We start from the raw sequence: 24,729 nt of genomic DNA, 5'->3' as shown, positions 1-24,729 counted from the left end.
TACCTCTGATATTGCAGGAGGGTTGTCTGATGTTACCGCCCAACATCGACTTCAGAGCCACTGGGAAGTCAATCTGTTGATTTATGATAGACAAGCACTGGGACGGAAGCTTCTCTTTTCGGTTTCCCCAGAGATTCCCTTCTGGGCATGTGCTAGGGTGCCAGAGGTGGAAAGATGTTGCATCCCCACCCTCTCTATTAGGAAGGTTGGACTTGTGGCCCCACTGTGGCATTCTGAGCAGCGAACGCTAGGGTCTCTGACTTCCTTTGTGAGACTTGGAGAGTGTCACTTAACAGCTGTTTGCCTTGGTTTCCCCATCATTAAAATACAGATATTTGCCTGCCTCGTCAGAGTGCCAAGGCTTAGTTCATATTTATGAACTTCTTACATGCAAAATTCTGTGAGACAGTGGTCCTCAAACTGTGGGGTGTGTCCACTTGCGGGGGTGAAGAGGAACGTTCGTAGGGAGAGGAAGCACCCCCAGCTCCACTTGTCTCCCCCCCCAGCTCCGCTCTGCCTCCTGCTCCGCTGCCAGCCACAATTCTCACCCCTGCTTCATTCCCTCTCTAGCCCTAGCTCTGCGCTCAGCCCAAGCTGTGCTGTTGAGGAAGTGTGCAGTGATGGGAGGGGGGCAGGTGGATGGACAAATTTCATTACTGGTGAGGGGGGCTGGCTGCTTGTTAGAATCCATATAATCCGTGTTCGCGCATACCCAACAGCAGGTGCTGCGCGGAGGTTTCACACTTCTATACGTGACGCATTCAGGGTCATATTGAAACCTGGTTTTTCAGCTTTGGCTTGATTGCTCTGGGCTTGTAAGTGCCATGAGAGCTCTGACATCCGTTACATGGCCTAGTGTTCCATTCTGCCGCTGACACAGTTGCTACATTGCATTTAATTTCCGCTCAGATGAGGTTTTTTATTTTCCAAATGTGTGGAATGAAAAACAAAATACAATTCCTGGCAAAGCCATTGGCTTTGCCCAACCCGTGTTAATCCCAGTGTTTATTTTCCTGCCATTGACTCCGAGACAGGTTCAGCCAATGGTGATTTTTTTTAAGGGGTCCCATTCTCCTTGGGGTGGGGTCTGCCTCTTCGTTATACAGGTGTATACAGCCTTAGATTGGGCCTCCGGCCGCTGCTGCGCTACAGATGTGAAACAATAACCCTTCTCTGTTTCTCCTTTGGAATTAAAATAAAGCTTCAAACCCAAGTGGTCCTGGAGCCCTTTTGGACTCGTTCACTTTCTGTATGAAACGAGTTATCCAGAGACTGGTTTCACCAGCACCAATCCTGCTCGTGGCTGCTTCTTCTAACCTGTGTTGGGTAAACCCTGCCACTAGTTCCCCATACCGGGCCCTGTGTTGTATTCTCTTTTCCCTGGTCGTTTGGGCTTCTTGCTTGTCTTATGAATGAATATGATGATTATGAAGGGCCAGGCTAGAGGCACAAAAGATCAGTTTCACAAGTGAAGCTATAACCGTGTAGGGGAAGGAAGCCACAGATGGAAGAAACACCCAAGCTGGGGGAGAATCGAGAGTAACACGATGGAAGGAGGTTCCACACGGGTGGCTTTTTTCCCCTTAGATTCTAAAGCCAGAAGAGACCCCTTAGTCTTCATCTCATCTTCTGCATAGCACCGGCCATAAACTTCAGCCAGGGACTTCTGGGGCAAGACCAAGAACTCGAGGCTCAGCTAGTGTCCATGTTAGAACAGCATCCAGTCTTCATTTAAAGACTGAGAGTTGAAAGGTAGGAGGCCAGCTCTTCAAAAACCAAATCCACTCCCTCATCAGCCCGAAGTCAGAGCTGCCACGGCGGAGGAGAGGCGTCCCTTCCCTGGCCCCCCCACTCAGCCTGGACCTGCCCCTGCTGGGTTCCCCTCCCCCAGCTGTGCCCGCTGGAGCTGATGCAGAAGCTAAGAGGCATCTCTCCCCTGCCCCTGAGCTGCTGCCATGAAAGGGCTGGGGGGGGGGGGGGGGAGTCATCCCTCCCCAGGGCAGCTAGCACCCCAAACCTTTCATCCCCCACCCCAGAGGCCTCGCCCTCAGCCAGAGCCTTCGTCTTGCACCCTAACCCTCTGCCCCTGCTGTGAGCCCCACCCCAGAGCCTTCACCTTCATCCAGAGCCGTCAAGCTCCTGTACCCAATCCTTTGCCCCAACCCTGAGCCCCCACACACACCCTAACCCCCCAGCCCCACCCCGGTGCACACTGTCCTGTGTGGAATCACTTTTATTAAGTGACACACAACCTCCCCATTGGTGCATAACACAAGTCATTCGGCACATGGAGATAAAACCAGGGAACACTGCTCAGGGTGGCACAGCGGTTGTGGGGAAGCAAAAAGCACTTTGCATTGCTCTTTGCAGAGGATGGGAGGGAGAGTCCCAAATCTGACCCATTCTTAACAAGGGGAACATCTGAGGAACTGCCCCAAGACAGATGTCAGTAGAGGAGGCTTTGTAACAAATGGATAAATTAAACAGTGCAAGTCATCGTGACCAGCAGGTGCTCACCCTAGAGTCCTGAAGGAACTCGGGTACACATTACTAGGTTACGCACCACAGTTAGTTTTGCTCTTAGACCAGTCACTGTATCAGATGGCTGGAGGATAGCGAACGTAATGCTGATTTTTTTTTGGAAGGGCTCCAGCCAATGGGAGCTGCGGGAAGCAGCACAGGCCCAGAGACGTGCCGGACGCCACTTCCTGCTGCGCTCATTGATCAGGAGCAGTGAATGGCAACGACTGGGAGTTATGGGGCTCCGTGCCTGCCGCCAGCATGTCCCTCAGCCCGTGCTGCTTCCCAGGGCTCCCATTGGCTGAGAACAGCAGCCAAAGGGAGCTGCGGGAAGCAGCGCGGGCTGAGGGACGTGCTGGCTGCAGGCACGGAACAGCCAATGGGAGCTGAAAGGCTCCGTGCCTGTGGCCAGCACGTCCCTCAGCCCAGAAGTTTGCACGGTGCTGATACAGAGTCGACTCATAAACGGGTCATTGACTTAACTTTTTTTTGTGAAAGTTGGGGGGTCAGTTTATGAACAAATGGGCTTATGTTCCAGTATATATGGTATTTATATCTTCACGTAACCCAAGAACCAGGGGTCACCCAATTGAATTACTAGACAGCAAGTTTAAAACAACCATAAACAGTAGTCTTTCACACCACGCACAGTCAACCTGTAGAACTCATTGCCAGGGGAGGCCAAAAGTATAAATGGGTTCAAAGGTAATTAGATAAGATTATGGAAGAAAGGTGCTTGAGTGGCTCTTGGCCAAGGTGGTCAGAAAGGCAGCCCTGGGCTTCGAGTTTCCCCAAACCTCGCCTACAAGAAGCTGGGAGTGAAGGGTGGGACGGTGCACGCTCTCCCCAGTACCCAAGTGTGATATTCTTTTATACTGTCATGCTGCTTCATTTGGAAAAGGAAAGCCCTCCTCTTTGCCAGGAACGGAACTGCGGCACAGCATGGTTAGTATCTCCAGAAATTCCTTCATTGAATTTGCGTTTGATTGTTGGCAAGTTTGCAAGGTTATATTGTCTCACTGATCCAGTCACATCTTTAATTTAAAGCATCTAGTCTGAATACATGTAAAATGTATAGTATTTGCTTGTCAGCGGCTCATCTGAAAGTATGTTTGAGAGATTTCTTATCTGCATGTGGTCAGTTTTAAAGTAGTTCAGCAAGCAAGCAGTCATGCTTCTAAATACCACCGCCTTTTTTTTAAAGTATACATTGGAGGCCTTAGTACAAACCCAGGACGCTATGCAGGCTAATTAAATAAATGCCTCCATGGAAGAACTTGTAGTTTCTGGAATTGCTCTTGTAAATCTCAGATTTAAACACAGACTGAATTTTTGTATAGTTTCTCTCTGCCTTGTGAACATGACTCTGGGAATTTGAGTGTTACGCGTTTGTGCCCTTGTTTTCATAGCAGAATATTTTTTGCAGCATAACTCAAGGCATCATTAAAGAGCACAACTACTGGACGGTGGTGTTGTGTGTGAATTTCACCTTCACCGTAACATCTTGCGCGATTTTGGAGGACATTAGAGCTGCAGGATCACATTTCTAAGTGTTTCTTAATCTCCTAAGCGTTTCTGCCGCTCTTTGCAAAACCTTCCATTACGGTCTGTGAAAGTAATTGGGAAGCTTGTTCCTATAGTCCGGGAGTATAAAAAGTGCAGCTTGTGGCCCATGGAATTTGTCTGTTTCTTACCCGCTCTCAGCTGTACTTCACCTTTTAATGCATGTGGACGTTCCTGGTCCCAGCATGCATGATTCCATTTCATCTCCCTGGTACATTGAGATGAGCAGTCTTCAGCAGCCCCGTTAAAACTGATGTTGACTTCAGTCTCCCCCGGCTTTTTTAGTGATCTGTGCTGACATAGTGCCTCGCAGCCCTCGTTATGGGCCAGGAACCCGCTGTGCTAGGTGATGTACAAACACAGACCACAAGCAGCCTGCCCGTACCAAAGAATTTACAGTCACAGTGGGTTATGCAAATAGGTTGTGGCCTTTGGTTGGATATAACTTCAAAATCCCAACTGGGGGGGGGAAACAAACTAATGCCCCAGTTCAGATACCGGATCCGCCCTGCTTCTGGGGAAGTAAATGGAAAAACTCCTGCTGCGCCCTGTATTAGGAGTAAGCACGCCACTGGATTTATAGGGATCACGTGCTGTGCTGGCCACTGGTTCTCAGCCCCTTCTGCTTGATTCTTCACTCCTCACAAGGGACCACAGTAGTCAGCCCTTTATTTCATTTGTGTAGTACAGTCCGGGCCTAGGCCTTTATCACGTCACATGGTTTTGAGTACGTTTCTGTTGTTACAAGCTGAGGGTAGGACTGGATTGAAGCACTCTGTTGTTGTACTTTCACTTTGCACTTGTCTAATTGTTGACTGTTTACAAGCCAGTAACTTAGTAGCCAGAGGCTAAGAAGCTTTCCCAGAAATCTGGCATATTTAATTAGTGCTAGTAAACAAGCAGCGTTTCAGATGTAATTCTTCCTTCTTTCGTTCCTATACGCCTCAAGCAATTAGAAGCCTGTTGCTGACATTAGTCTTGCTGGGGCTGTCTGAGAATATGGAGGCATATCTGGGGAATGGGACCGGTCTCTTCTAGGCTCAAAGGGAAATGGGAGTTGTTTTGTTGTGAGCAATATTTGAGATTGTCAGGAAAAACTGTACTTGCTAACCCGCAGGTCATCAATCCCCCAGGCTCCTTTTTGCCAGTTGTAATGCGATCTGGCATCAGATGGGGGAATTGTCCTACAAGGCTTTATCCTCGTTAAAGTACAAGGATCTGAGTGATTTGCGCTCTGGTCCTTGCACGGAGATTTTTTTCAAGATCAAATTACAGAGGCATTTGAGTTCACAGCCGGACCCTGCTAGTACATTTCCGCTCGCCGTGAACCGTTAGGTTGATGATGCAAATGGGCAAGCTGAACAGTGATAGCATCAGTTGATGTTTCTTTTTGTGTCTCACTCCCATGATGTGTCCTGTGTGGGAAAGGCCATTTTGTGCCACCACAGTAATATTCAGGAACTGGATTAGTAACATCTCTTCTGTGTATTTAAGCATAACAGCCATAGCATATCTCCAGACAATCACTGTGCCAATACGCCCACTGGAAAACCATAAAGCTCTTGTTAGCTATGACCAGAAACCAGACTTTGCAATTGCAAGCACATAAAGCAAAGAAAATGACACCAGTTTTTACACTTTAAAAACAGGGATGGGCACCATCTGGATGGGTTTCATGATAGCTGCTTTTCTTAAAAAAAAAAAAAAAAAGTTCTTTAAACAGAAAATCTCTGTTCTGCGAAGCTCAAAAAGCTTGCCTCTTCCACCAATAGAAAAATTGGTCCAACAGAAGATAAATTGTCGTACCCACCTTATCTGTCTTATACCCTGGGACCAATAAGGCTACGATTCCGCCACAAAAATCTCTTGTATTTGTTGTGAAAGCAGTTCCCCCACCTGAGATGGGTTGGACCCCCTGGGATGGCACCCGATGTGCTGAAGATACCACTGAGCCTGCCTTCTCTGCCAGACTGGGTCCCCTTTGTCTGATCTCTCTGAACTAGGCTCACCAGCCTCTTCCATCCAAGCATACAAGCAGGGACCCATCCAGCTGCAGAACGATACGGACACTGAGGTCCACTCTGGGAAAGCCCATCTTAAGGGACTTACCACTGCACCCAGATAGTCCAGCCCCCTTGGAGTACTGTGACGTAGTGGGGGGGTACCTTGCTGGTTGCTATGCTGGGCAGTGGGTTGTGAGTTACCCCTCCTGGCTGTAGCGCGGCCCAGCAGGGCAGGGGATGAGTCATTATGCAAAGAGGGTGTCTCAACCTGTCTGACCAGCTATCCCCCAGGGAGAGAAACAGAGGAAGGTGGAATGCTGTCCCTGGCTGGGGGGCAGGGCTGGAAGAGAGTTAGTGAGTCTCTGTCTGGTATCATGGAGGAAGCAGCCTAGGCAACAGGCTGGGATTTAGGAGCCCAGACTCCCCCATATCAAGGGGGGCTGAGGCATCCTAGGCCTGCCATGTATCCAGATTACATCTGTGCTGTGCTGTATCCTGGAGAAGCAATAAACTCCCTCTATTCTACTGGCCGGTGGAGTCTGTTCGTGCCATTACGGGGGTGCAGGAGACGGGAAAACCCCAACGTACCATCACAAGTACAAACCTGAAGATCCATGAAATTTGCCTCCTCCCTCAATGTGGGGGAAAGAACGTACATTGTACTGGCCCGAATTAGAAATACGTTAACTAGATTATCTTATAAACTCGGACTAAGTTAATTAACTACAGGAGTATTCCTGGCATCGGGAAAAGCTCAGAAAAGGGCAATAAAAGTGCTTAGGAGTATGAAATGCCATCTGAGGGGAGATGAAAAGGACTGGGACTTTTCAGGTAGGAAAAGAGACGACTAAGGGAGGCTATGATGGAAAATCATGACTGGTGTGGAGAAAGTGAATAAAGAAGAGTTAGTCACTCCTTCCTGTTACACAAGAACTAGGCGTCACAACAGTCTTTCCTCTAGTCTTTTCATCTGTGTGTACCTGTGCCTCTGCAAGTATCGGATGATTGCAGCTCTCGGCTGCAAATTGCCATTCTCGGTGTCCCGGTCAGTGCCCCTTCCCATCGGGAACGGCAATCCACGGCCAACGAGAGCTACAGTTGTCCAATACCTGCAGAGGCGCAGGTAAACATAGCAGCGGCAGCCTCCTAGGGAGTAACCCTGCTGGGCTGCTGTTTTTTTATTGTCCACCTCTGAGCTACAACATCAGTGGCTCATTCACCTGCATGTCCACTAAGGTGATCTATGCCATCAAGGGCCAACAATGCCCCTCTGCCATGGATATTGGCCAGACTCGATGCCAAAGGATTAATGGACACAAATCAGACATCAGTAATGATAACGCACATAAACCAGTAGGGGAACATTTTAACCTGCCTGGACATTCAGTAATGGATCTGAAAGTAGCCATGCTCCTACAAACGAATTTCCAATCCCAATTACAAAGGGAGAGCGAGAGTTGAGTTGGGAGTTCGTTTGCAAATTTTACACTATCAATTTAGGATTGAATAAGGATCTCAGATGATTAATGCACTTTCCCCTCTCTGGGTTAGGGATGTAAGCGACTAGTCGACTGTCCAATAAACACAAGCTTATCAGATAGTCGACTAGTCACTTCCCCCCCCCACCTCTGTCAGAGTGTGTATAGACTACAACTCTGTCGACAGAGAGATGTAGATTAGGCACGTCGAAATTGCTAATGAAGCAGGGATTTAAATATCCTGTGCTTCATTAGCATAAACATGGCTGCTGCTTTTTTCTAAATGGAGCTTTTTTGAAGGAAAAAACCCAGCAGTCTAGACGTGGATCTGTCGAAAATAAACCCTTTTTCGACAGATCCCGTAAGCCCTCTTTTTCGACAGAAAATGAAGTTTACAGAATCTGTTGAAAAAGGGTTTATTTTCGACAGATCCACGTCCAGACTGCCGTTTTTCGAAAAAGCTCCCTTTTGAAAAAAGTGGTGGCCATATTTATGCTAATGAAGTGCGGGATATTTAAATCCCTGCTTCATTAGCAATTTCGACGTGCCTAATCTACATTGCTCTGGCGACAGAGAGGTGTAGCCTAGACACGGCCTCAGAGAGCAGCAAAGGGGAGCGCAGGAGCTGGTGCTGGGAGCTGGCTTTTAAAAGCTGCTTTTAAAATGTACAAGAGGCCTGCTGGGCCTCTTGTACGTTTCAGAGACTCGGGTGCTGCAGGGAGAGCGGGGCCAGCAGGCTCTTGCTATAGTTCAAAGACAGAGGTTCCCTTATCAACTAATTGAATAGTCGATGGAAATCCCCTCAAGTATTCGATTCGTTAATTTAACATCCCTATTCTGGATAGTCACAGCTCCACACCAGAGGCTGTGAAGGAGCCTCTCCCGCACTGACCTGATTAGCTTCGTTAACATACGCAACTTCTTCCTTGGATGTAGCCCTGCTTCTGTAACTTCCACTCCAATTCATCTGATGAAGTGGCTTTTACCCACAAAAGCTGATGCCCTAATAAACCTGGTGGTCTCTAAGGTGCCGCAGGACTCCTCATTGTTCTTGAAGATTCAGACTAACATGGCCACACCTCTGAGACTTTAATCCCGGGGTGAGGAACCTCTTTTGGGTCGGGGGGTTGCTGACCCACAGAAAAATCAGTTGGGGGCCACACACCAGTGAGAGCTTAAAAAAAACCCCCAAACCTTTGCTGATGTGACCCCGACTGAGAAGGAGAAAGACACTCCCACCATTCCCCTTGCATATCAGAGCCTGGGGGGCCCACGCTAGTAGATTTTGTGTGTTCCAGCCCCACAGGGAGGTGGGTGGGCACTGGAGCACCAATGTGGGGTCCCCAGTGCTGGGGGGAGCCCCAGTCTCAGAGCCCAGATCCAGGCAAGCCAGGGGCCACATATGGCCCCCGGGTCTTAGGTTCCTCATTTGTGCTTTAATCCATTAGCTAGCCAAGATTCCTGCTCTAGTTTTCCTCTATCCACTGTGGTATTTTGCCTGTAGTTTGGTCACTTTGGAAAAGGAACAAAATTACCAGCTCTCAGCCTTGAGCAGTTATGCAGGGCCTGGTAAGTGTGTGAAAGATGAGAGAGACTGTAGAAATACCCAGCCCTGGTCTCTGTGTGCGGTGTATATGGTATGTTTCAATTCAGTTGGGTTTTAAGGATGTAGGGTTCCAACTTTAACATCCTCCCAAAAGTATTTGAGGTGTAAGCTCATTTCTTCCTGGTAAGTAATATGATGCAGTGACTCTGTTATTGCCATTAAAAGATCTGGACATTTTAAATCATGAGCAATCTATTCTAAACAGAAAATAAGCCGGTGTTGTTCCAACCACTGTAATTGTGTGTTTAAAAATGTTAATTTGAACTCTTGGTGAACATCTTACTCTTTGCAATAATGATAGATTTTTCCTGAGTGTGCTTTTTTTTTCCCCCTCTCTCACACTTGCATCCAAAGTCCCATGGTTTTTCTGAGGACATTTTTAATAAACTAATTATTAAAATGTTTATATGGAAAGTGTTCTGTCTGAATTGAGTGATGATTGGAGAGAGCTGTTATTTGGTTTTAATTAAATTCCAACTCTGCTTTTCAGTCTGGTTAGAGATGGTAGTCGTACTAGAATTCTGTCTTTTCTAATTACTCATTTAGTTTTCATTAACTTCTTGTTTTAGACCTTTGGAATATCATTAGACAAGACACAGATGTGCCCTCTGTAATTCACAGCTGTTGAGAAAAAGGTTATTTAAGTATCCTAAGCCAAGTCTATACTGGCACTTTACAGCGCTGGAACTTTCTGGCTGAGTGGTGTGAAAAGACACCCTCCGAGTGCAGCAAGTTACAGCGCTGTAAAGCCCGCGTGTGAAGTGAGCTAGAGCCGGGGGCTACTCCTCTCATCAGGTGGTTTACACAGAGCGCTGGGAGAGCTCTCAGTACTCCTGCTGTGGCCACGCTTTAAGTACAGGCTGTCCCCGGGTTACGTACAAGATAGGGACTGTAGGTTTGTTCTTAAGTTGAATTTGTATGTAAGTCGGAACTGGTACATATTGTAGGGGAAACTCTAGCCAAACATTTCTCCAGAGCTCAGTTTTATTCTCCCACACCTCACTTCCCTCAGTCCTTTATTCTCAAGCTGAGGTGTCTGCTGAGAAAAGCCGCTCCGTGTCTCCCTGATCTGCTGGGGAGGGCGCTAGCTTTGCGTCTTCCTGATCTGCTGGGGGGAAGCAGCTAGTGCGGGGTTGCCTCACCCCGTTTGTAAGTAGGGATCCGATGTAAGTCGGATCCATGTAACCCGGGGACTGCCTGTATAGACAAAGCCCTAGTGTGTGTCGTCGGTAGCCCTTCACTTCAGGGCTCTACTTCGGGCGTTGCTCCTGTTGGCCTTTGCTGTCCACGCACCTCTCACTGGGGCTTGTTAGTCCAGGTTAACATGCATGGCCGAGGACTGGGCTGTCACCAAGGCTGGCAACCCACCTGTTTTGCAATGAGGATGCAGACTAATCAAACCTGGGGGCTGGTTTTTGTCCAAGGCCCTCCACGACGTGTTGCCCTCTAGCCCGGTGGGGCTCTCCTGTAGGGATGTGCCACCCTGGGTAGGCACGCCCGGGCTCCCTGAGCAGTGACGATCTCCCCAAAGTAATGCTCATTCTTTGCTGGCTAGGCTGGAGCAGTTCTGCTGATTGCCCTCTGTCTCTTTCTGCTCATCCATGCTGAGTGCAGTCTGTTAAGGAGCAAGGGGGGCAGCAGTTCTGTGGCTCTGCCGTGCAACTCTAATGGGCCTCTTAGTGTTAAATTCTTGTCGCGTATCAAAAGTGAGGCAGTCGCACGGGGCCTGTGGGGGAGCTGACGGCAAGTGCCGTGGAGAACGCGAATTCAGCGGCAGCGCGAACTGCCCCGGAGCCAGGTGCAAGTGCTCCTGGAGTTACCGCAGCAGAAGTCCACATGGGCTCAGGCAGAGACCCCGTTCCAAAGAGAGAAGATAAGAGCACTTGTTTTCCTGGCTGTAGCAGGGTGTCCTCTCACGAGCGCCCCCTGGCCGAGGGCGTGTGCCTGCCCTCGCTTTCTGCTGACAGCCCTCTGGCCGAGGCACATGCGGTCTGCATGGAGAGTCAAACAAAGCGAACCCCTGCCAGGGTGCCAGTGGCCCGTGCAGTGGCCTCTGCAATGTGTCTCTCCGTCCCCACTCTGGAACCGCCCTCCCCAGGCCTTTCTGGTCCTGGCTCTTCAGCTGGGTCACAATAGATCATTCCTCCCCCCCCCCCGGTGCTTCACTCCACACCACTTCTCCCAGTGGCTAAGGGGGACCCGGACCACCCTCTGCCCCGGTTCTCCACCCAGGGATCCTGTAGATCGCATCTGTCTGCAATGTCCTGTTCACTGCGTTGTTACTATAATTCCCTGGGCCGCTTCCCCGAGGCCCCAGTGCATTCTTCCCCTCCCTCCAGGGCCTTGTCCTGGTGCCGGCCCCGCAGCCAGCTGGAGCACCATCTGCCCTCCTCCAGCTCTCGCAAGAACCTGCTCTGGCTCCTCCTCCACAGCTCTTCTTATCCTGCCTTGCGGGGCTGCTTCCCACACGGCTGGGCCCCTCGAAGGGCACCTCGGCCCTTTTCTGGGGTGCGGTGTTGTAGGGCCACATGGCCCCCAGCAGGGGGGCCTTGTCCCCCTTGTCACACCTTCCTTGGGTTTTTATGTGCGTCCTGTCCCCCTCTGCCCCTCCTGCACTGTTGGCTCTTGGTGGGCCCAGAGACAGTCTTCCCCAAGTGCGGTGCAGCGCCAGGCCCACAGCGCTAAAGAACAAGAGCATAAAAAAAAAAGTATAAAAAAAAGTCAAGAAAAAGCCTCCTCGTCTCTCTTCTGCAGCCAGGCTTTGCAGGCTGGCAGGATGAGGTGACTGTTGTGATGGTTTTGCCAGGCAAGGAGCTCCAGCTCCCATCCGCCTGCTTCCCATTGCGCCACCCTGGCCAGGGAGCGGAAAGGAGCTGGAGCAAGGCTGGCTGGCCTCTCTGGAGCTGCAAGGGAAGCTGAAGTAGCAGCCAGGGGGCAAGTGGGGATCTGGAGAGCAGCCGAATTCAGAGCAGAAAGCTTAGACCTGCACGGGGAGAGCCACAGCCGCTGGGACTGCTGGACGGGGCAGCGGGGGGCAGGCCTGGGGGAGAATTGCTGGGGAGCAGCAGTGGTTGGGCAGAAAGCCAGTGCAGGGGCGTTGGCAGGCAGGGAGGGGGCACCCCGGGCATTATCCTCGCAAAGCTTTGACTGACCTGCTCATCCCAAGGGACCCGGAACAACTGCTGCTGTCCCCTTTGAATTGTAACTGCTGAGCCTCTGACCCCAGGGCATGTGCCACCTTTTCCTTTCCTGCCTGCCCCAGTGAGATACCCCTCCCCCTAGCCCTCTGCATCTGAGTGGGTCCGGTGACCTGCCGAGGTGGGGGCCTAGAAGGCCTCGCCGCCGAAGCAGCTGCAGTGCTTGCCCGAGTCGCGGGACACGTGGTGCCTGCCTGGCACCCTACAGGTGTGGCGGCCCCCGGCACGGAGCAGCCCCCATGAGTGCACCGTTAAATCGGCAGGGTTTGGCTGGCTGTCAGCGTGGTGAAAGCAGCACGGGAGGGACGCAGTCTGAGCTGGCTGCGTGCAAACGTGTCACCTGTAGCTCCAAAGACTATTTTAAGAGGCTCTTTTAAGCTCCACACGTTCTGTGTGGGGAGCCCGGGCTTTCCGAATGGGGCTCTCAGCGCCCCTGTGCCCGCGTGGGGGGCTGTGTGTGGCAGCGCTGCGTGGTGGGAGGGAGGGTTAAATCTGCCTGTAATGAATTAGCTGTGGAGAAGGGGATGGCTTTGATCAGGGCCCAATGGCAGCCGTAACCCACTGTGCTACCCTGCTGCTGTGCATTCATTTTCACCCTGTCTTTTCTCTCCCCAGCGAAGTGTTTAGTTGCATTGTGGCTATTCCAGCTGCAGGTCGGGGATGGAGACGGCGTGGGGCCCAGCGACTGCTTCAGATTTTGCAGACTAGACTGTAGATTTCCTTTGAGCTAGTCCCTAGTTAAAGCTCCCTCCTCGTGATGGTGACACGAAGGAATGCACGACTGAGCACATGCCTGGCACGCTCCGTGCGGTTCCTGCAGGGAGAGGACCGGGCTGGAGGTCCAGGCTCGCCGTCTCCCCTGCGTTCACTGTCATTAGTTGATTTAAGAATCTATTGCTTGGCCCTTTGGGAACTGGCCTAGGAGGGAGCAAGTGGAGCTGCTGTTCTTCCGGGGGCCCTGCAACCCTTTGACGTCTGGGATTTGTGTAGAGCTTGTTCCCCTTATGGCTTGTGATGCTTTCAGTCCTGTTGATTTCATGGGATGATTCTTTGCCCAGGTGACTTTCCATTCCCGCTCGTGTGGCGGGAGGGATACAAGGAGCCAAAGGCTGTAAGCGGTTCCGTTGCAGAACTGCGGTCATTCCTCCTGCCGCAATAAAACCGACAGCCTCCCCCAACCTGACTAGCCCCCTTGCTTCATTTTCTAGCCCAGCACAAGACAGATGAGCTCAGAGACTGGATCTGGTTCAGACCGACTGACCCACGTTCATTCCAGTTAGATTGAATCCCTTGGAGGAGGCAGTAGAGGGCTCTTCTCTGGCCCGATTGGAGGTTCGTTTCGGACGCTCTCCGGGATGTAGCGACTGCCAGCGTTTGCCGCCTGTGGGCGGGGCTTTCCACGCTCCTGGTGCTGGCACGCGGGAGAAGGAACGCTAGGCGGGAGGAGTGATTGGCAGTTCATACCCAATGGGAAAAGAGTCAGAGTTCAAGTTTAAAATCTGGGACAGCTGTCTGTCCCGGGCCCATTCCCTCCCCCTTTTCCGGTGCCGTTTCTCTAGTCCCACTTCATTCACCCACCCGCTGACCCCTCCTCAGTGCTCATCTCACCCCTGCTTCGTGCCTCTCTGGCACATGCGCTCTCCCTTGCGCTTCCCCAGTTTCAGAGCAGAATGGGTCCGCTCTCGGAGATTGCATCAGTGCAGCTACCCTGGTGCAGAATACCCAGGGCAGGCGCAAGGCGCATCTTTCCACTCCCTCTTCCGCGGCAGCTCTCCATCCCTTTCTCTGTGTCTGCCTGGGGGGGGGGGACACACTCCTACCCCAGTGACTCCCGGGAGGGGAATCCCCAGGGCTGAGCTATGCTCTAGAGACTCCACAGACTATAGCCCTGGTGTCTCCTTGACGTCTCTCCAGGGCACTGACTCTGCTTCAGCTTCTTGGAACCGGGGCTCTTCAGCCAGTGTGCTCTAGTCCCCTCCGCCTGCCCCAGGTCAGCACTGTGCAAGGCACCCCAGGCACTCAACACTCTGCTCCCCAAGGTTGGCGTTTACTGTGCAAGTCTCTTAGAACATAAGACTGGCCAGACTGGGTCAGACGAAAGGTCCATCCAGCCCAGTATCCTGTCTGCCCACAGTGGCCAACGCCAGGTGCTCCAATGGGAGGGAACCCAACAGTAATCCTCACCTGATCCCTCTCTTGTCATCCATCTCCAGACAGAGGCTAGGGACAGCATCTCTGCCCATCTTGGCTAATAGCCATTGATGGACGTAACCTCCATGAATCTATCTAGCTCTTTTTTGAACCCTGTTAAAGTCCTGGTCTTCACCACATCCTCTGGCAAGGAGTTCCACAAGTTGATTGTGCGCTGAGTGAAGAAAAACTTCCTTTTGTTTGTTTTAACCCTGCTGCCTATTCATTTAATTGGGTGACCCCTAGTTCTTATATTGTGGGAATAAATGAATATCTTTTCCTTACTCACTTTTTCCACGTCAGTCATGTGTACTGGCACAGCCTGCCACGCCGATGCTCATTACACTTACCCAGCTTTTGTGACCTTGCCTCTCCTGGCATGAGCTTCCTCTCCTGCTCCAGCCCCCAGAGCGCTAATGGGTCCATAGAGGCATGCCCAATACAGCCGTTTTTCATGCACAGCTTCACAGTGCCAATTGGAATGAATACATGGGCCAGCAGTACCCCGGGCCAGCACCCCGCCTCTGTGCAGCCGCTAGCCCTGGAGTAGCCAGGAGGAACCGCAGAGCCAAGTGGAGGGAAATGCTGTCTGCAGCATCAGGCTTGTGGCTGGGAGCAGGGTGCTCCCGCGGGGATCGTGGGCACTGAGCGACACAAGCAACCGGGGGCAGTGGAACTTGCAGCGTCCCTGGGAATTGGCTGCGTGGCTAGTCCTGCCAGTCCCGTTTTACAGAGGGAGGCAGAGTCGGCGGCTCGGACAGAGTCCGACAATGAATCGGCCGCAGTTCCCAGCGCAGAGGTGGATGCAGGAGCCACTGGGTGAAATTCTCTGACCCACATTCTGCAGAAGGTCGGACTAGCTCCTTTGGCCTGAAGCTAGATTGCCCCTTTGCTCTGCCGGCCGCCTGGGTAGAAATGTTTGTCATTAGCGTTCGGTCTCCTGGGTGAGACGTAAGAGGTGCTCTTTTGAGAGGCATTGTTATCAGTTTCATGGCTGTAATGACCATTGTTGTATGGGATTCTTAATACAGGTTGAACCCCCCAAATCCAGGACTCTCTGGTCCAGCAAAACCCATGATCCAGTAGGGTCAGGCATGCTGCTAGACCAAAGAGCCCTAGAGCAACACAGGGGCTGGGGAGCCCTCGCGTTGGCCCGGGACCCCCAGCATCAATGGGGCCAGGCATTGACCAGGGAGCCCCAGCTTCGGCCAGGAACCCCTGGCGTCAGAGGGGCCAAGTGGTGGCTGGGGAACTCCGGCTCAGGCCGGGGAACCCCCAGCATTAGCGGGCCACATGGCTGGGGAGTCCTGGCCCCAGGTGGGGTAGGGGGGCTGGGATGACAGGGCAGCCTCCACCAGGGAACCCCCGGCTGCAGTAGGGCTGGCGGTGGTTGGGTGGCCCCAGCCAGGATCCCTAGAGAACACCCTGTAGTAACGGGACCGGCAGCAGCCAAGCGGTCCCTAGGAGACCCTGGGGCAGCAAGGTGGGGGGCTGTGGCGGGCCAGGGAACCCCAGAGAGGGGAGCCCAAGAGCAGGAGAGCCAGCAAGGGAGCACTGACCTCCCCTAGTCCAGCAGACTCCCTGGACTGAGAGCTCCAGTCCTGAGGTCCAACCGGTGATAAGTATTGTTTCAGGGGAAAGAAAGCTACCACAATGGCCTTATCTGTTGTGTCATCACTTGCTTTGTGCCTAGGAGTTGGGACAGAAAGATTCCGAACCCTCACACCCCGAGACCTTTCTCTCTGACAAAAACAGCCGGTTATGGTAAATAAAGCCCCCTTGCCAGTGCCAGTGCTGGACAAATGCAGTGTCTCTTTGGACGCAGTAGAGCATTAAATAGCTGTGTGCAAAAAGAATATTCCTGACGTGGAATTCTTGAGGATTCCAGCTGCCAGTTTGTATTCCTGCCACCGCTTCCTTTGGGGAGCGTATTCACTGCTAGTTGTAATCCAGCCTTCCAGGCTTGCCATGGGACGTTCTCAGTCCTGGCATGAAATCTGCTATTGATGCTTTACTCACCCATTCAGAATAATTTCTGGTGTGGGGCGGGGGTGTGGGTGAGTAGAATTTTGCAAGGCTGTCCGTGAGCTGTGACTAGTAACAGCTGCTGCGTTTTGGCCTAGAGGTGGCAGCATTTCACTGGTGGGCAAAGTACTCCTTAGTTACAGGAAGCTCCTGTCACTTCATCAAGTGCTTTGGGATCTCTTTGGAGTAAAGGCACTGTACCAAATGGAGGTCAGACAGTGGCTGTGTTCTGAAGAGCCGAAGTAACAGTGGTCTTCTTTCCACTGGTAGTTTTCACAGCCAAAAGCTGCACTGGAAACGAGCCGTACTTCTTAGATGGACTTTTCTTCTTTCAAAGGGGAGTGCCTGAGATATTTAAAAGTTGGCTTGCGACTTTGGCTGTAAGATTTCTGGTAGCACTGAGCTGTATGTTGCTTTCACATCCACAGCTTTACGTGAGAACAGCACCTCTGTGTAAACAGCCCGGGCACGGTGGGGTACATTTGGAACACCTGCTGCCCGGAGAGTGTGCAAGAATCCAGCTCAGAGTGCAGGAGGTATGAAAGACCTCTTACAGCGGGTGGAGTAGAGTGCTGTGCTGTATGTCCACGAGTTGTGAAGAAGATGGAATGAGCAATGTGGCCCATGACATGCCCTTAGTATGTGTTTTGTTTAAAAAGGAACACCCCGCCCTGACCTCCCATGGCCACAGGATCCCCGTAGATCACATGTCGATTGGGTGACGGGAGGGATCACGTGAGGATTACCTGTTGCGTTCCCTCCCTCTGGGGCATCTGGCATTGACCGCTGTTGGCAGGCAGGATGCTGAGCTAGAGGGACTGTTGGTCTGACCCAGTGTGGCTGTTCTTATGTTTTTAATTAGTTCAAAGATCAGCGGTCGGACTAATCATTGCGGGCGGGAGTGCTTTTTCCTTAGGACAGCGCTCACATGAGGATTAAAAGATGGCCGACTTCAAGTCCTCGGGCTTCCTCAAAGCTATTTCTGCTCCATCCACAGCTGCACAAAGTGAAGGGGAGAGGCCATGGATTGTGCGTGCTCAGTTGGTTTATTTGTGAGGCGGTGGGGTTACTGTGCCGAAGCCCCGTGCTCAGCAGAGAGACTCCGGCTTTAAACATTCCCTGTGCTCCCTGTCGATTTATGGTTTTGACCCCGACTGGCATTACCTCACTGTCAGCGGGGGGGCAAAGCTGGTTTGAACTTAGTGGGCACCTCTCTTCATTAGTTTTCAGTTCAAACAAGTGTCCTTTTTTTTTTTTTTTTTTTTTTTTTTTTTTTTTTTTTGGACCAAGGGGCGTCTCCGCTATCAGTGGTTGATTACCCAGAGGGCAGAAATCCTGAGAGAGAGGAGTTATCAGGAAGACAAAGCTTCGAGCTCCATTTTCAGATGAGGAGGGGAGATGCCTGCATGAATGCTGATAGCACTGCTCCCCGTTTCGGAGCGGTGTGTGAGGAACTGCATGCTCTGGCTTTTCTGCCGGCTCCTGGGGGCTTGTGCAGACGCATCCCAACACGGGATTTGATAGAGCTGCCGGCCACAGAGCACTCCTTGGACAAATGAAATTCCTTTTTTCATTCCTTGCAAGCCGCTTCTTTTCAACCCCCCTCTTCCCCGACTTCCCAGAGCTTCACCAGTGTCCATTTCCCTCCCGTGAGCCCCTCAGACCTGGGCATTAGGACTTGATCCTTCAGCTGCCCTGCAAGGCACTTACGACTGGGAGGACCCCCATTGACATCCGCCGACATATGCCCGGGGGTAAGCTCTGTAGGCTGCTGCTCGCTAGCTTGATAGGATTCATAGGAAGATTTCCTGGGTGCCATGACAGAGTTCTCATCACTGCCCGTGGCATGCGCCGCCCAGCAAAATGTCTGGCAAACAAACAAACCAGCGTTCATTATTTAACGCTTACCCAACTGCAACCAGCTCCTCCTTGCAAATGCTCTGCGACTGCTGATCTCATGAAAGGCCCACCGCCTGGTCGTTTCAGGCTGAGAAACCTCGGCCTGTCAGGGTTCAAGACCTGGGTTAGTCGGCATTTGTTTCTTTCCTTATCAGCTGCTCCTGGTGGCTGACCCATTTCTCATGCTCTTGTAAAGATTGTAGCGGGAGGCCGTCCTGCTTTTGATCTTCGAGACCAGATGCTCGTTTGAACTGGTGCTGGAGTTCGCTGCCCTGGGAATCTATTAGATTACTTGCCTCTTTTTGTACTTTCACTGGAAGATAACCTTGGCTTGACCGCTAATACATCAAAACGCGATTCTTCCTTACAGGCCTGTTATGAAGGAGTCGTATCATCAGGCCAGTGTGGCGTGGCTGTCCTCCCCGCACGCTCACGGCGCTCACCAGAGCGTCAGCTGCTCACGTTTGAAGCTGTGACCATAATGTAATCGATGGCTCCGTGCCGGTGCAAATCGCTTAGGTGGTCCCTGGAGCAAGCAAGTCCGTGTCAAGCCTTCTCCCTGCGTGAGCCAGCCTCAAGTTCCATTAGTGGCCATTTGTGCCAAACGTTGGCTAGCCCGGAGACACGCCCTCAGGCTGCCTTGTTGATGGAGCCGGTGTTATTTCAGGGCGTTGTGAGCAGGAGACCCTTTTGCCCCTGGCTGGGCAGAGTGCAGGGCAGGGATGCTGGAAAAATGGTCCTCGGCCTTAACTGTCTGTCTCAGATGTGGCCCAGAGATCCGCGTGGAAAGGCTTGCAGCCCCCCGGGGAAGAACACGCCCAGAGGCTGTGACTGACCCTGGGCCACACATGAAGCTAGTGACAAAGCCGGTGTTAACTGAGGAGTTCCTGGTTTCCACTGGTCTTTGTGAGCCATGTATCTTGGTCGGCCCCCTCCCGGCCGGAGGGCACTCTGCCTCTGTTTCCCTCTCTCGGGTTGCTTGTGAACGGCGCACTGGCTACTTGCTGGGGCTGGTGTAATACCAGGGACTGTTCAAACGGTCCTCAGGGCCCCAAATCCATCCCCACCCCCTGAAAGCTCAAACCTAGCTCTGGCATTGTCTTCCACAACCGGAACCCGGCCCAAGCCCCGTCTGGGTTCCCTCTGGAGAGGAGCCTCCTGCTCGCCTGGCACGGGCCTCCAGAGGCCCCTGAGGGCAGCGGTCTCTCTGTGCCGTTTCATGCGCTTGCTTTCCTGCCTTTCCCAGTGCTTTCCTGCTGCTCTTTGGAGGGCAATCACCTAATCTCTCCCAGGTGTGGGGCCACAGTAATTAGGGTTGGCTGGCCCCATGCCTTCCAGCCCCCAGGGCAAGCCACCCTGCTAGTATTTGCTAGGCCTTTGTAGTCCATGCAGCCTGCACTCTTCACCTTTGCGTAAGGGGGATTGTCATGCATGTGCCCTCAGGAAGGGGAAACCCAGCATTGCCGTTAAACCCTAAAGCTAGGAACAGGCTTGCGTCATGTTTCCCTGCTTGGTTTGCTGCCTTCCTTTTTTCTTACTTTTCTGCTTGCTCCCTTTCCTTCCTCTGTCACCGTAGGGGGGCTTTGGGGGGAGGGGGTGGTCCTGACCTTTGAAAAATGTGTTGTAGTGAGAGAGCCTATCAGGATCCTCCACCATACATAGAAAGGAGGACACCTTTCCCAGAAGGCAGTGCAGGAGGGAGCCCTCAAATGCAAGACCTCAGCACTCTCACAAACTAGGGGGGTTCCCTCTCTTCTTTGTACAGAGCACGTTGCTAATAGGGCTTCCTTCCATAGCCACATCTGGTCCTTCGTAACGTCCGTGCCGGAGCACGGCTGGGAGAGCTCATGTTTGGGCTAGCGAGGTAATGCCCTCCACACTCATCGAGCACTTGTTAGCATGACATACTTTATGGGAAAGTGTTTCTCTGTTACTGGACGATCTGCCCTTTCCCCGTGGGATTCAAGACATTGGATATAGTTTAGCATACTGTTTGCTTGAGCTGCATGACGCAGTTGGGAAGTGCACTTAAATTAAAGTAGATTTGCCCCCACTTATGTGCCAATCCAATAAATGAGAAGCGCGCGCGCGCACGTACACACACACACACACACACACACACACAATATTTCACTAACACACTCTGGTCTTCATCAAAGTCAGGAGTAAGTAAGTGTTCCCTGCGTGCTGGTCTTGTGGGTTTCTGTCATGCTCTGTATAGAGAACGTCTCTTCCCACCTCATCCAATGAAAAGCAGCCCAGAGCTGTCAGCGAGCCCTTTCCTGGTGCAGCTGAACCTTCTGGCTCTTGAGCCACGGTCTGTTACTTCGTCGGGGTGAAAGCAGAACACGAGGGGGAGAACACACTGGCAGGACGTGTAGGTTCAAGCTTCCTGCATGAATTTAGACAGAAAAGGGGAAAGAGCTAAAATTAAAGCCAGGTGCAGGGGTGGGTGGGAGTTCCTCCCCTTACTACCCTGCCTGCTTTGAGTCCCGCTCCAGAGATCTCCCACAACTTGCTAGTGTTTTAGTGCCACTGACGAGCTCAGCACAGGCTCTAGGAAGGGTGATCGGATGATTCTCATCTCCTTGTGCCAGAACCCTTCAGTCTTGTATGGCCGGGAAAGCACAGTCGGTGAGAACTGCTGGAGTTTTTGGTGCACGTTGCCGTACGAGGCTCCGGGCCCCCCTGGAGTTTTTGGTGCACGTTGCCGTACGAGGCTCCGGGCCCCCCTGGAGTTTTTGGTGCACGTTGCCGTACGAGGCTCCGGGCCCCCCTTAAGGGAAGAGGAGGGGCAGAGAGGAAGAATGAATGGGCCTGGCTGCTCTAGGATGTGAACCTCCTTTGTCCTTCGCCCAGATTTGAGTGGACAGACTATTGAGCGTTACCAGGAATACTTACGCTGCCAGCGGCTATAGGTGGGACCTCGGCTTTCCCAGCTGGGGAGCGGGGCCCAGTGATGTGTGTTCGAATGGGCTTTTCCGTGCGAATGCATCACACAGCCACGCGCTCGGTACTTGAGCGGTAGCCTCGTGCGGCGCTCCGCGGGGAAGGGGAGCAGCTCCCTTCTCTCAGGGTCTCCCTCGTGGTGTTGGAAGACACGTGATAATGGTGTGGCCACCGTGGAGTGAGTTGTGTTCGTCAGAGGAGCCTCCGCAGCTGCACTCTAACGGGGGCCGGAGCTGCAGTACCCACAGATAGTCCTTACATTCCACTGGGTAATGTCAGGGTCCTGTAACGTGTAGCTCGCAGGGCCTGCTGTCTTGGCTCTCTGCCCAGGCACGTGCAATCTGGGCTTCCAGAGGAAATGTAGCGGGCAGAATGACTTCTGGGGGAGGTGTTTCCCTGGGCAGAGCCAGCAGGTGTACGTTTATAGACCCATTCCAGTGGGGGCAGCCACCACTGTTCACCTCTTTGTTAAGCCTGCAGTAGGTGGGCTGGCGTAACATTTTCCCCTTGTAATCGTCTGCCATCCATTGCTTTGAACTGCAAGGTCGAGCTCTTTCCAGCGGCTTTCGAACGCGGTGGTGAGAGTTCCCTGTTTTCTCTTCCCTTCCAGACACCCTCGAGTGCACCTCAGGACAGGGCTGGTGGACGCCCATCTCTACTGCCTGAAGAAATACGTGGTGGACTTCCTTGCAGAAAATCGGTAAGAGCGGGGAGAGGGCGGCGGTGAGGCCAGATGTTGAATGTGATCCGTAGCTCACTATCTGCAGGGTTTTCTTAGACCCCCCTCTTGCGTCTATTTCTAAAACCAAGCAACTCGTCTGCCCACTTAGTGGTGTTCACAAATCTCTGATTTCTGACTCCAGCCATTGGTTTAAAGCCTGCATCAGCCAAATGGAAAAGCAGAGCCATTTGCCTTAGTTCTGATCATCTTACCTTGTCGCTTGCTTCTACCTACATTGCTGGGCAATTGGTTTCTTCCAGGGTTCCCCCACTGGGTAGAGATGTGAGTACATTTCACGCCTATTTCTTTTTCCCCAGCACACACTCAGCACTCACCTTTCTCTCCCCCTCCCCACCCATTCCCTCTAGGCGGGCAGTCTCTGTAGCATCCTATGTGCTTCGTTTGTGTTGTTCCCATGTGGATACTCCCAGACCACCCACCAAGGGTAAGAAAAACATCCATTTATGGAAGAGGAGTGGGATCCTGCTAGAACATTTCATGAAACAGGAAAAAAATCACCGTGTTTACCTTAAGCCAAGCACGGCGCGTAGTCCGGCCTGGGGATGTTAGATTGGGGGCACTTGCCGGGCCACTACAGAGAGGGAATGTTCACTGAGTTCTCCAATCTATTTTCCCCCTTTGAGGTGAGATGGAGGCTAAAGGTCATGGCTAGTAGGTGATTTCACAGCCATATTTCTTAGCAGAGAAACGGCCAGGAGAGAGAACAGTGGGGAAGGAAGGAAGGAATTTCTAGTGGCCTTGAGAGCAAAGGAAGGCACAAATACAGGCTCTCAAGATGCGCGTGCGTGCGCGCGCACACACACACACATACACACACACACACCCACACACACACACCCCTTGGGCATTTGGTTGTAGGCTCTGCATGTGGGCAGTGGGCAGGATCAGGGTGGTATCAAAATGGGAAATCAGTGACCAATCCCCAGGGGACTTCCTCACCGTGGTTGTGGGAGGGATGGAGGGCGCGCCGTGCTCCGGGCAGAGGGATGGAGGGCGCGCCGTGCTCCGGGCAGAGGGATGGAGGGCGCGCCGTGCTCCGGGCAGGGGGGATGGAGGGCGCGCCGTGCTCCGGGCAGGGGGATGGAGGGCGCGCCGTGCTCCGGGCAGAGGGATGGAGGGCGCGCCGTGCTCCGGGCAGGGGGATGGAGGGCGCGCCGTGCTCCGGGCAGGGGGGACGGAGGGCGCGCCGTGCTCCGGGCAGGGGGGACGGAGGGCGCGCCGTGCTCCGGGCAGGGGGGACGGAGGGCGCGCCGTGCTCCGGGCAGGGGGGACGGAGGGCGCGCCGTGCTCCGGGCAGGGGGGACGGAGGGCGCGCCGTGCTCCGGGCAGGGGGGACGGAGGGCGCGCCGTGCTCCGGGCAGGGGGGACGGAGGGCGCGCCGTGCTCCGGGCAGGGGGGACGGAGGGCGCGCCGTGCTCCGGGCAGGGGGACGGAGGGCGCGCCGTGCTCCGGGCAGGGGGACGGAGGGCGCGCCGTGCTCCGGGCAGGGGGACGGAGGGCGCGCCGTGCTCCGGGCAGGGGGACGGAGGGCACACCACGCTGCAGACAGCATGGACGGTCACCTGCCTTTGGCCCTGCCCCTTCTGGGGGAGTGGAGCTGGCCCCTCCCCACATTGCCCAGGGGCCCGCGGAGGCTGTTGCCCTGTAGTGCCCACATCTCTTAAATTAGGTCCAAGCCCTGTACGTTATAATTGACCTCTTGGGTTCGTGTCTCTTGCCGCTGAGCGAACGTGTTCAGGGCTCGATGGCGCCGCTCCGATGGCCGGTCACAGGTGGCTGCTCGTTTCTGTGTATTCAGCTACATGTTTATTATTCAAGCGAAAGCCAACCGCGAGGGAGCCAGTCACGGCGCAGCATTGCCATGCTTGGAAAATGGGATTCCTGCCATAATGAATAACGCTGGTTTTCAGGCTTCCGGCCCCGGTGGGCATTCTCGGCCTGTTTGTCTTTCCGGGGGGAAGGGACGGACAGTGCATGCTCACAGAGTGGTTCTCCCGGCCTTTTGAAAGACCCGGTGGAGTACTTCCGCCCTGGAAGGGTTGATGGCGAGATGATGGGGCTTTAAAAAACGCTGTTTTCCGGTCTGGAGAAAACGTGTGTGAAGATTTTGCGTCTGTCATTCCGTGCTGGGGCTGGAGAAGCTCAGACAGTGCGTTTGAGTCTGAGCGAGGTGAAAACTAACAGGCGGGCCCGAAGCGAACAGGGAGGCTGTTGTACCATGCCGGGAAGCGCTGAGACCGTCACTTCCTTGGGAGGGCCGTATTTATGCTGGGTCGCGTTTGAACCTGGCGGTGTGACGGCAGGAATCACTTGTCCCTTTTCGTCGCTGCGGGCCCCGCATTTGTTTCCAGTGTGTATTTACAGGCCAGAGCAGAAAACAGCTTGCTGGGCAGTTAACCCCTTGGCTCCCGGGGCTCGCTGTGGCTCAGCCTGTCACAGAAGCACTAAACAAAATATGATGAGCACAGACTGACATTTATTATTCCTGAGCTAAAGAAATCCTCCTTGCCTGAGGATGTTGTGAGCCCAGGACTTGAAGGCTATGTCTATGCAACAG

The 24,729-nt window shown here is 53.0% G+C and overlaps 1 protein-coding gene across 3 annotated transcripts in view; it reads left to right on the top strand.

Moving 5' to 3' along the window:
- The window catches only part of EIF2B3 (eukaryotic translation initiation factor 2B subunit gamma), a 123,678-nt gene that overhangs the window by 44,681 nt on the left and 54,268 nt on the right, over positions 1-24,729 (top strand). For 2 of the 3 annotated variants that reach the window (XM_075935853.2, XM_075935856.2), the window contains one exon: positions 22,041-22,130. The exons of the other annotated variant lie outside the window; for it this stretch is intronic. In XM_075935853.2, the coding sequence (XP_075791968.2) occupies positions 22,041-22,130 (90 nt within the window). The remainder of the gene's footprint in view (positions 1-22,040; positions 22,131-24,729) is intronic. 3 annotated transcript variants of the gene reach the window in all.

This window comes from Pelodiscus sinensis, chromosome 9 (assembly GCF_052426305.1).
Source record: "Pelodiscus sinensis isolate ZL-2025 chromosome 9, ASM5242630v1, whole genome shotgun sequence".
Classification (NCBI taxonomy): Eukaryota; Metazoa; Chordata; order Testudines; family Trionychidae; genus Pelodiscus; species Pelodiscus sinensis.
Note: the sequence above shows the minus strand (reverse complement) of the source record. Positions and strands in the feature narration are given on the sequence as shown.